At 39.3% G+C, this 13247-nt stretch overlaps 1 protein-coding gene across 1 annotated transcript in view; it reads left to right on the plus strand.

The window, feature by feature from the left end:
- LOC106092734 (uncharacterized) overlaps positions 1-13247 on the plus strand; it is a 437945-nt gene that overhangs the window by 323478 nt on the left and 101220 nt on the right. Inside the window, exon 7 of the mRNA XM_059362614.1 lies at positions 7453-7530. Coding sequence (XP_059218597.1) covers positions 7453-7530 — 78 coding nt within the window. The remainder of the gene's footprint in view (positions 1-7452; positions 7531-13247) is intronic.

The raw sequence follows: 13247 nt of genomic DNA on the forward strand, positions 1-13247 counted from the left end.
TTGGCATAAAGGGGAGGGTCCGCCACCCTCCCGATATCAAAAAATTATATAGCCTATGTTTCCTTCCAGACCAACCTACACAATCTGTGAAAATTCGAAGATAATCGGTTCTGCCCTTTTAAGAGTCTATACGGAACAAACAAACAAACAAACACAAATTGATTTTTATACCCTCCCCTTGGGTCTTGACTTCTTGAGCCACTAGAGGGCGCAATTATTATCCGATATGAAATTTGGCATGAAGTATTTTGTTATGACTTTCAATAACTTTGCTAAGCCCGGGCCAAATCGGTACATAACCTGTTATAGCTGCCATATAAACCGTTCTGGGATCTTGAATTCTTAGGCCTCTAGAGGGCGCTATTCTTATCAGATTTGTTTGAAATTTGAAGTCTTATGTTATGATTTAAAGTAACTGTGCTAAGTATGGTTCAAGTCGGTCCATAACCTGATATAGCTGCAATATAAACCCATATTGGATTTTGACGTCTTGAGCCACTAGAGGGCGCATTTCTTATCCGATTTGGCTGAAATTTTGCATGAAGTGTTTTGTTATGACTTTCAATAACTTTGCTAAGCCCGGGCCAAATCGGTACATAACCTGTTATAGCTGTCATATAACCCTTTCTGGGATCTTGAATTCTTAGGCCTCTAGAGGGCGCTATCCTTATCAGATTTGGTTGAAATTTGAAGCCTTTTTTTATGACTTCCAATAACTGTGATAAGTAGGGTTCAAGTCGGTCCGTAACCTGATATAGCTGTCATATAAACCGATATTGGATTTTGAAGTCTTGAGCCATTAGAGGGCGCATTTCTTATCCGATTTGACTGAAATTTAGCATGAAGTATTTTGTTATGACTTCCAATAACTGTGCTAAGCACGGGCCAAATCGGTACATAACCTGTTATAGCTGCCATATAAACCGTTCTGGGATCTTGACTTCTTAGGCCTCTAGAGGGCGCTATCCTTATCAGATTTGGTTGAAATTTGAAGCCTTTTTTTATGACTTCCAATAACTGTGATAAGTAGGGTTCAAGTCGGTCCGTAACCTGATATAGCTGTCATATAAACCGATATTGGATTTTGAAGTCTTGAGCCATTAGAGGGCGCATTTCTTATCCGATTTGACTGAAATTTAGCATGAAGTATTTTGTTATGACTTCCAATAACTGTGCTAAGCACGGGCCAAAACGGTACATAACCTGTTATAGCTGTCATATAAACCGTTCTGGGATCTTGAATTCTTAGGCCTCTAGATGGCGCTATTCTTATGAGATTTGGTTGAAATTTGTTATGACTTCCAATAACTGTCCTAAGTAGGTTGCAAATCGGTCCACAACCTGATATAGCTGCAATATAAACCGATATGGGATCTTGACTTTTTGAGCCGCTAGAGGGCGCATTTCAGGTTTGGATTGGTTTTTTTTTTAAACTAGGAAGGAGAAAACTCGCTAAATGCTAAAACTAGTGGCAATACATAATATCTGTTTGACCATCTGAAAAGGTCTTACCCAACATTCCGGAATAATCCAAGGCGTCTTTAGGTGAGTCAACTGCCAAAGACCCACTTCATAATCTTTGAACAGCAAACAATTGAAGGTCTTTTTCCAGTATGCTTCCATACATGTAAGCGAGTGTCTGGCAACTAATATGAAAAAAGTTGAATATACTCCTACTTAGTCCCTGAAAAAATGTTTTATAATCTCGTTTTCGCTTTTCTAACCAAGCACTGGAATTACCTTTCGCTGGTATGCAAACTCATTTGTTATACTCTCTGCATAATTCACAAATGTAATCCGGGTTTCAGGTTCCTGCATTCAAGTTTGACGGAGTGGAAAAACGCCACGAGCATTTCTCACATTTTAACTGCTTGGAGGCGTCCTAATGGTGGTTCATCATTTGCTGGTTCAACTCCAATTGCCATAGGTATTAAAATATTATTGTGGACTCGTGGACTCGCATGTAACGGAAGTCTTTCCTTGAGAGCAAGAGTTTTGGACACTCTTTGCATGCAAATTCATTGATCCCCTTATGTGCCGATATTATGTGGCTGTTTAGGTTAACTTCCTGGAGATAGCAGATGCCGCAAAAAATATCGGCGTCCCAGCAGTATATATGAACTTATGTCTGGTAAAGTCTGATTTGTCTCTGAGATCCTTCAGACCCTTGCTTGATGGTTCGTCGGTCAACTTTTAATGTAGTTGGCTCCACCGGACTTTAGCCTTTCGTTACTGGTTTTTTAGCTGATGCCAAAATTACATGAATGCCAAAATTTAATGAATTACAGAAATTCATTAAAGCATATAAAACTTTTACCCCAGATGCATTGAAGTAAGCAAACTATTGAACGATTTATCTTAGCTCAAAGTATTATTTATTATATGCTATAATTACTCGCAATGTATTCGATTCATTGGTCACCTCTTTGTTAATCCCCGTGTTAGCCCAGTGTAATGTGTAAAGCATCTTATTTATTGATCGTTAAAGTATTCTACAATGTACGATATAAAGTTAAAATAAACTGAACATGGCTTTTGAGCACATAAGTTAAATGAATAACTTTTAAGAACTTTTAAGACTATGCGAGATTTAAAATATATGATTATCATTCGCTTTTGTTAAAGCCTTTGGGTATTATTCGAAGTTCTGAGTATTATCAATCCCATATTTAAATTAATCATACAACCCATGGTACATACGAATGAGTGATTAATGATACTTATACGCCACCGTGTATGGTATCGGCATATATGTGCATGCATAAGTATGCGCATTTAATAACTGGCATATTAAAAGTAATTCTGTGATTAAAAGAATTGATTTTACCAAATTGAATATAGGAAGAATTTATATGAGGGATTTGAAAAACGCCTTCTCACTGTTGTCATAAAGAACAGGTTTGTGTGTGTTCAGATATAAATGAAACTAAAACACCTTACATTAAATTTTGGAATTTCTTTAATACTTTGCCTCATAGAGGTTTTATTGAACTGCAATCATGGGAATCAAATTAGATGAGTTTTCACTGTAAAAATTAAATCTTATATATAACAAGTAAAAGCGTACTATTGGTTGATTTTTTAAAACAAAAGTAAATGCATTTTTAATAAAACTTAGAATGAACTTTAATCAAATATACTTTTTTTACACGTTTTTTCTAAAGCAAGCTAAAAGTCACAGCTGATAACTGACAGAAGAAAGAATGCAATTACAGAGTCACAAGCTGTGAAAAAATTTGTCAACGCCGACTATATGAAAAATCCGCAATTACTTTTTGGGCAACCCAATAATTTTGGCCGGGCCAAATCTTATATACCCTCCACCATGGATCGCATTCGTCGAGTTCTTTTCCCGGCATCTCTTCTTAGGCAAAAAAGGATAAAAGAAAAGATTTGCTCTGCTATTAGAGCGATATCAAGATATAGTCCGGTTCGGACCACAATTAAATTTTATGTTGGAGACCTGTGCAAAATGTCAGCCAATTCGAATAAGAATCGAGCCCTTTGAGGGCTCAAGAAGTAAAATAGAGAGATGGATTTATATGGGAGCTCTATCAGGCTATAGACCGATTCATACCATAATAAACACGTATGTTGATGGTCTTAATAGGATCCGTCGTACAAAATTTCAGGCAAATCGGATAATAATTGCGACCTCTAGAGGCTCAGGAAGTCTAGATTCCAGATCGGTTTATATGGCAGCTATATCAGGTTATGGACCGATTTGAACCTTATTTGGTACAGTTGTTGAAAGTCGTAATAAAATACATCATACATCATCGGATAAGAATTGCGCCTTCTAGAGGCTCAAGGAGTCAAGATCCCAGATCGGTTTATATGAGAGCTATATCAGGTTATAGATAGATTTGAACCTAATTTAACACAGTTGTTGGAATTCATAGCGAAACACATCGTGCAAAATTGCATTCCAGTCGGATAAGAATTGCGCCCTCTAGAGGCTCAAGAAGTCAAGATCCAAGGTCGGTTTATATGTCAGCTATACCAGGTTATAGATCGATTTGAACCTTATTTGGTACAGTGGTTGAAAGGCATAATAAAATACGTCATGCAAAATTTCAGCCAAATCGGATAGGAATTGCGCCCTCTAGAAGCTCAAGAAGTCAAGACCCAAGATCGGTTTATTTGACAGCTATATCAGGTTAAAGACCGATTTGAAGCTAATTAACCATAGTTGTTGGAAACCATAGCGAAACACGTCGTGCAAAATTTCATTCCAATCGGATAAGAATTGCGCCCTCTAGAGGCTCAAGAAGTCAACACCCAAGATCAGTTTATATGGCAGCTATATCAGGTTATGGACCGATTTAAACCACACTCAACACAGTTTGTTAGAAATCATAGAGAAAGACGTCTTTCAAAATTTCATTCCAATCGGATAAGAATTGCGCCCTCTAGAGGCTCAAGAAGTCAAGACCGAAAATCGGTTTCTATGGCAGCTATATCAAAACATAGACCGATATGGCCCATTTGCAATCCCATCCGACCTACACTAAAAAGAAGTATTTGTGCAAAATTTTGAGCGGCTAGCTTTACTCCTTCGAAAATTAGAGTGCTTTCGACAGAAGGACGGACGGACATGACTAGATTGACATAAAATGTCTCGACGATCAAGAATATGTATACTTTATGGGGTCTCAGACGAATATTTCGAGTAGTTACAAACAGAATGACGAAATTATTATACCCCCATCCTATGGTGGAGGGTATAAAAATCAATTTGTGTTGGTTTGTAGGTTTGTTTGTTCCGTATATACTCAAAAAGGGCTGAACCGATTATCTTGAAATTTTCGCAGATTGTGCAGGTTGGTTTATAATTTTTTGATATAGGGTCCGTCCCCCGACCCTCAACCTTACCCCATAAGTACCACCCAAAAATTGAAGTGGACCGATCGGGACAATATGGGATTCAAATGAACGGTATTCAAGAGTAGAGTACGAATTTTATATTAAAAATTGGGTCCAAGTACCTGAGGGCCGCTGCCCCAGCCCTAGAACCCCTTAAAATAGGTTTATTTGACGATCATGACAATATGGGACTCAAATGAAAGGTATCCAGGAGTACATTTCAAATATGGTCAGGAAGTAGGAAAAGGCTTTATAGTTTTTTGATAACAGAAGGGTGCGGACCCTCCACCCGTTATCCCAAAAACACCACCCAATATCAAAAGTGGAACGACAAAGACAATATGGGTATCAAATGAAAAGAATGTAGGGAGTAGATAACTACTCTGGCATAAAAATTTGAATGGTGATGATTTGATGATGCCATGATCGTTCAATCGTCCCCTTATGATATGATCTTAAAGCCACTTGGGGGGGTGGAATAGAGGATATAGAAGATCGATCTGAACCATAAACGACACGGATGTCGAAAAGCCTAGCATAAGTCACTGTGTCAAATTCCAATGAAATCGGATTATATATGCGCCTTTTATGAGCCCACAACCTTAAATTGAGAGATCGGTCTATATAGCAGCTATATCCAAATCCGAACCGATCAGGACCAAATTAAAATTTCAGCAAAATCGGATAATAAATGTGGATAAATAAATAATAAGATAAGATAAATCAGAGGATCGGTCTATATGGCAGCTATATCCAAATCTGGAGCGATTTGAGCCAAGTTGACGAAGGATGTTAAAATGCCTAACACAACTCGCTGTCCAAAATTTCAGCAAAATCGGATAATAAAAGTGGCTTTAATGGGTCTAAGACCCTAAATCGGCGGATCGGTCTATATGGGGGGTATATTAAGATATTGTCCGATATAGTCCATCTTCGAACTTAACCTCCTTATGGACAAAAAAAGAGTCTGTGCAAAGTTTCAGCTCAATATCACTATTTTTAAAGACTGTAATGTGATTTCAACAGACAGGCGGACGGACAATTCTATATCGTCTTAGATTTGTACGCTGATTAAGAATATATATACTTTATAGGATCGGAAATGGATATTTCGATGTGTTGCAAACGGAATGACAAAATGAATATACCCCCATCCTTCGGTGGTGGATATAATGACAAAATTTCCAATGGAAATGCCATATTGGACCTGGCAAAACTTAGAGTTGCCTAGGCCAGAAACTTATTTACCAGTCCTCGTATCCCAGTATGGTCTGGTCTGGACCATATTCGGTACGGATGCCGAAGATTCCTAAACAAATGTCCAAAATTCATTGCAATCGAATCAAAAGTTCGTTTTTTAAGAGCTTAAAAATTTAAGCCTTATGATCGGTCTACATGGGGGCTATATCGAGATAAAGTCCGATATGGTTGCAAAAATAATGATCTGTGCAAAGTATCAGACCAATTACTTCATAGAATTTCATTAGACATACATGCCTGGATGGTCATAGAATTTTACGTCGCGATATCTAGCCTTAAATACTGCGGTTCCCTGATATTCTGCCATAAAATGAAATGTGGCCTAATAACGCCAAACCCCCATGGGGTTTTAATCAACTACCTTAAACCTTCACACTAAGACAATGTTGGTAAGGTTAAATTCTATGGCCTTAAGTATGTTTAATTTCATGCCTATATTGCTCATACCACCCATGGAACAACATAATTTGTTATTAATAATACTCATACAACACCTAGTACCATATTTGTATACTTTTTTAAAGAGCCTTTAAATTTTCGAAATGAATTGATTTTACATAACTAAAAATTTTGACAATTGCGCTGATTGTAAGGCTATCCATTTCTACAAACAGTTGTTATGTGTGCAAGCTTTTTGAATTTTAATTTAAAGTATGGCCACCAATAACGATTGCTAAGGCATCCAAAAAGGTATACTATTCCTTGATTCAAGGGAGATACACCTTTAGGGATGCTTTCACAACAATATAAAATTTTCTCCCTTTTTCTTAAGGGAAGGTTCATGACCAATTTTGTATGTTTGCACTTCTCTTATCAATGTATGATACGAAAAATCTGTTTTATTTTCTATAAATACAATATTTCCCTTCCAACATTATATAAACTAGGGAATTATTACAAAACTGCCTTCTTTTACATGGAAGAACTTTATCTTTTGAACATGCTTCATAAACATAAGATATTTATTTACAAATCATTCATAATCATAAAGGTTTATCTAAACATTTTCTGTTTAAATCACATTTGAACTTCCAGGGAGAGAGTGTGTGTGTGTGTGTGACTATATCACAAGCTTCATTTGTATATTCCATACACATACTCTACCATCTGATGTGTTTTACTTATGTGTGTTTGGTTTGTGCCTTAAGGTGCCATAAGCTTGCCCTTCATTGGAGGTCATTTGTAGATGGTTTTTATGATTCCTTTCAACTCATATTTCTGTAAATTCCATTAGCTTTTCCATAAACTAGAACAAATAATGATATCATCTCTTGTACATTTCCTTTTCTAAAACTCCTCTACACTTCTCTGTTTTCTTCCTTGCAGGCGGCAAACGAACGTTTAAGGCACTTTCAAACCTTAAACGGTGGCCATCAACATAGTTTCGAAGAGACAATCCATAGGGTAAGTACAACATTCAATATTTGCACTGAATATAGCCTCTCCAAAGAGCTGCTCACAGAGAAATTCCTTTAGCCAACCATTCAAGGGCTGAGGCCACATTTCCTCCCCAAGTGAAGGTGAATGATAGAAATCTTATTATGCAATGCAAAGAGCATCAGCTGCATGGAGCATGCAATCTATAGCCTTCAACTTCATCAGTATAAGTATACACTCATACATTGATTTTTGGTTTCTTTTTTTTGTGTTGCTTCATACATATTCACATATTCATAAGAAGGAAGAGGAAGAGTTTTGCTTTTACTAGAAATTCCCAGAGTCCTGGTATTTTTTTTTTTGTATGTTGCACCAACCGCCCGCCAGCGCTGGTAAGCTGCTCTAAGTATAATGCTGACAAAACAAAAGGCTAGAAACTAACATTTAAGAGTTCATTGCCGCCTCAGTTTGCCTCTGAAACTGCTGCTGCTGTTGGTGATGCCTACATTCATTATTAATGACAAACAACAAAACAAGAACAAATTTAGAAAAAAATTCAAAAAAAAAACTGTAAACCAACGCCTTACTATCCCTTCTATACAAAAAAAAAAAGAAAAAAAAAAAAAAGCATCAATATACACTTAGGGACAACGGCTGCTGCAACTGCACCGTTAACAATGGCACATCATTGACGTCATCTACTAGCGACTACCCCCCCAATGGCACACCAACACCAATGCTTTGGCATTTTATATCAACAACACCTTTTGCTTGCAAGAGTGTCATAATATTTACTGCAAGCAAACTTTTTAGATTGCAAGACACTCACCTACTCCACACAGAGAGACAGACAGATAGCTGATGCTAACGAAATGGTGGGAGGCGAATCTATGCACCATTAAGCGGACGAACGTTCATATTCAACAACCTTTTGCTATATAGAGAATCTTCAATGTTTGGTTACATATCTTCTGCCTTCCACCCCAATCAGCTAAATGAAGACAGCTGGCACTAGTGTTGGAACAACTGCAAGCACCTACATGCTATAATGCCTGGCCTGGCAGCTTACTTCAGCTCCAGCGCCTACTCCTCTATCATTATCTTCTCAGGTTGTTCGCTGGTCTTTGTTTTTGTTCTTCTTTTTTTATTTTATTTTTTTCATAGGGAAATCATTAAACTTGGAACGGCTGTTAGCCCAAGAGCTTGAAACAACCTTATATGCTGTTTCCTTGTGTGACAATGTGTGTTTGTGATGTCTGTGCTCCCTAAAAGTAGACTTGAAAATATTCTTTAGACTGCAAACACACAACATGTCCCTGCATACATTCACATACTCACACCCACACTCTATCAACATGAAGTTATTTGCCACTCACCAAAAAGATGTTGTTCTTCTCTATACTACTTTGGCCGGTTACCGGCGACAAATTGTCCTTTGAATGGGTTCGAGTTTAAAAGTTGGACGACTGCGTTCGAGATTAACGAGGGAGGGCCGGTAAAAAATGGGGGAAAAAAATGTAAGGTGAGATTCCGTTATAAAAGGACTAAACTATAACATGGTGCTTTAGCGATAATTTTTGTCCAAGGGGCTATTTTTAGCAACTGAGAAATTTAAAAGGCAAATTGTTTGAAAAATCAGGCATAGAAGCCTTTAAAATTTCAAAAATTAGTCATACCCTTATATGGGGGCTATACCAATATTGTTGTTGTGTAGCAGTGTGTTAGGCGGCAGCTCTTGCCGATGAAGGACTTCTTACGGTACTTCTTACATCGGGCTGTTGTGGAATTGCGAGCTATACCGTTGAACATTTTTTGGCAAAGATGTTTTTAGACCCCCTGAGAAACCAAAATTTCAAATTATTGCAAATCTGTGGTACGATTCGGACCATAAACGATTGAATGTTGGAGACCATTGTAAAAGTCGTTGTGTAAAATTTCAGCCAATTCGAATAAAAATTTGTGTCCTTAAGGGGCTCAAGAAGTAAAATAGGGATATCGGTTAATATGGGATCTGCATCTGGCTATACACCGATTCATACCATATTTGACACGTATGTTGAAGGTCATGGAAGAGGCCTTTATACAAAATCCAAAACGGATTATAACTGCGCCCTCTAGAGGCTCAAGAAGTCAGGATCACAGATCGCTTTATATGACAGCTATATTAAAACATAGACCGATTTGAACCATACTTATCGCAGTTGTTGGAAGTAATACCAAAACACCACGTGCAAAATTTCAGTTAATTCGGAAGAGAATTGGGCCCTCCAGAGGCTTAAGAAGTCAGGATCACATATCGGTTTATATGGCACCTATATCAAAACATAGACCGATTTGTACCATATTTGGCACAGTCATAACAAAAAACTTCATGCAAAATTTCAGCCAAATCAAATAAGAATTGCGCCCTCTAGTGGCTCAAAAAGTGATGATTCAAGATCGTTTTATATGGCAGCTATATCAGGTTATGGACCGATTTGAACCAAACTAAAAACAATTGTTGGAAGTCATAACGAATCGGACCACAAACGAAGATTTGGCAGCCCCACCAAGTTTTTGAAATTCCGAGGTCATCAATTTTAGGGCCTGCTCTAACCATTCTAAAAAGGTTTCTCTACCCATTCTGACACGGCAAGTTTTTACTAGTTTTTTCGATTTTCTCCCACTGTGCGTCAGTGCTTAATCACTATTTCTGTCGCCTATGACGGATAAATTTGTACTTAGCTGATTGTGCCTTGCAATAATTCCTATAATGCCACTTAGATACACCTTCTCCATTTAGATCCTTCATCCCATATCCTCTTCGTAGGCTCGCAGCCCAAGGCTTCTGTCCAGCGATTAAATCATCTATCCTTATATCGTACCAAAGCGTATTAAATATTCCCGAAAGAGGTGATATGCATCTGTTACCGAAACAATAGGCAGATTTACTCCTAGTCTCGCAAGAAAGTCAGCCTTCCCGTTTCCCCGTACGTCCCTATCGCCTGGTATTCAGCACAGAGTGAAGTAATGTATAATCTCGGTGCATCATCTCCAACACCTTGGATCTGGAACTTGTACCTGTGATAAACCATCTCCAACACCTTGAATCTAGAACACATAACAGTCATAAACTTCAGTACAGCCTGATTGTCACTGAATTTGCAGATGTTCTTTCGGCCGTTGCAAATTTGCCCATGAAGATTCTATTAAGGAACTGTGGCAATCTTCTCACATATCAATGAGTGCTCATTCAATTTTAAGCTCAATGATAAGGGACCTCCTTTTTATAGCCGAGTCCGAACGGCGTGCCGCAGAGCGACACCTCTTCGGGGAGAAGTTTTTACATGGCTAAATACCTCACAAATGTTGCCAGCATTAGGAGGGGATAACCACCGCTGAAATATTTTCTGATGTTCCCGCCTGGATTCGAATACAAGCCGTTCAGCGTCATAGGCAGACATGCTAAGCTCTGCGCTTTTTCGACCGTTACCCATAGCATAAAACAACCTTGGCTGCACTTGCCATTGCATAGACATCCGCCTGGAAATTGCTGCACTCATTGCTCATGGGATAATGTAATTATGAAACATGATACCCATACTTTATCACTGGCCGTACCATCGCTGAGCACAACCATTACACTCACCTAGGTTTCGAAGACCAAATACTGCCCACAACTCCCTGACATTAGTAAAGGGGTCGCAAGACCCTATGATATAGGCATTTATTTTTCGCTGCATATGTAGTAAGAAAGTCAACATACTCAACGTTTTGTATACCCTTCACCATAAGACTAACTTCTTCATTTCGTTTGTAACAACTCGAAATATTGATTCAAACCCCATTGTATATATATATATATTCTTGACCTGCCTATTTGCCTGTCTATGGGTATGTCCGTCAGTTTATCCGTCAGTTTGTCCATCTGTCTAACTGTCCTCTGTCTTTACGTCTGTCTGTTTGTCCGTCTTTCTGTCCTTCTGTCTTTACGTCTGTCTGCCTGTTCGTCCATCTATCTGCCCATCTGCCTGTTCGTCTGTCTGTCAATACGTCTGTCCATTTGTCTGTCTATCCTTCTGCCTGTCCATTGGTCCGTTATTCTGACTGTCCATCTGTCTGTTTTTGTACCTGTTTGTCTGCCTGTCTATCTGCCTCTTCGTCTGTCTATCCGTCTGTCTATCTGTCTTTCTGTCAATCGTTATGTCTGTCTGTCCATCGGTATGTCCGTCAGTCTGTCCATCTGTTTCACTGTCCTTCTGTCTTTAAGTCTGTCTCTCCATCTGTCTGTTCGTCTGTCTTTCCATCCTGTCCATCTATCTTTCTGTCCGGTGTTTTTCCGTCTGTCTGTCTGTCTTTCTGTCTTTCCACCTGTTCGCCTATCTGTCAGTTTTTATACCCGTTTGTCGCCTGTCTGTCTTTCCGCTGTCTGTCTATCCGTCTGCCTGCCAGTCTGTCTGTATGTCTATCTGTTTTTCTGCATGTTTGTCTGCCTGTTTGTCTGTCAGTCCGTCTGCCTGTCAAGAAGACACTGGTATCTTGGAATAATGACGTTGATCGAAGGTTTATAATAATGGAATTTAAGGCAAGGGTGGTGTTTGTACTCAAGCCCGACAAGGCAAGTTATGGGACACCAAAGGCCTACAGACCCATAAGCCCTACGTCCTTTCTACTCAAGACCATAGAACGTATTGTGGACACCATGATAAAGAGTATGACATGCAGCGAACTGCTCAAATACAAACAGCATGCCTATGTCAAGGGAAGGTCGGTGGAGACTGCCCTGCACGAGGTTGTGCATAAAATAGAAGAATCCTTCGATGCCAAAACGCACACCTCTGGCGGTATGCATTGACATCGAGGAGACTTTTATAAATGTGCGGGTCGACACACTGATCCAATCCTTAGACCAGAACCGGGTGGACCCGTTCCTTAGAGACTGGATGAACCATCTGCTATAGGAGCAGATGGATAAATTGTGTGTCCCATGGCATAAATCAAAGGGAGAAAGTGGCACAGGGCATGCCACAGGAAGGCATTTTATAGCCATTCCTATGGGTGACCACCATAAATGATCTATTACGGATGCTGACTGAGGAGAGATTTGAACCAGTCTGACGATTGTATAATGCTTCTAAGGGGAACGAGCTATGCAGAAGGGCCGAAAAGGTCTTGCATATGGCACATGATTGGGCTAGACCCTGAGTTCTCAATGTTAACCCAGAGAAGACTGAAATATGCTTGTTCACGAGGGAGACGAAGGAGAGCCAATTTAAGACGATTTCGATATCTGACAATGTCATATACTTAGGTGTGATCTTGGACAGGAAACTGAATTGGCAGTGTCACCTTCAGGAGCGTTCTGAGAAGGCTCACAGATGTTTTGCACTATGTAGACGGGCCTTGCGATCGAAATAGGGCCTGAATCCTTGGACAGTCCACTGGCTCTACAGGAGAGTGAGTAGACCAATACTTGCTTACGCCTCAGTAGTTTGGTGGACTGCTATGGAGAAAAAGTGCATCAAAAGGACCATTCAACAGGTTCAGAAAACATATTCAGAAAACATGTTGTCTTGGCATAGGCGGAGCGATGAGGACCACGCTAACTAGGGCACTGGAGACTATTCTAAATATCCGACCCATTGACATACAGATTAAGTGTGAGGCAGCCACTGCAGCTATGAGACTTAAGGTGATGGGAGAATGGATTGAGGTCGGGAGCAGCTCATACCATCGCAGTATAGTCGAGGCGACGATAGGAAACC

The sequence above is a fragment of the Stomoxys calcitrans genome, chromosome 2 (assembly GCF_963082655.1).
Source record: "Stomoxys calcitrans chromosome 2, idStoCalc2.1, whole genome shotgun sequence".
Classification (NCBI taxonomy): domain Eukaryota; kingdom Metazoa; phylum Arthropoda; class Insecta; order Diptera; family Muscidae; genus Stomoxys; species Stomoxys calcitrans.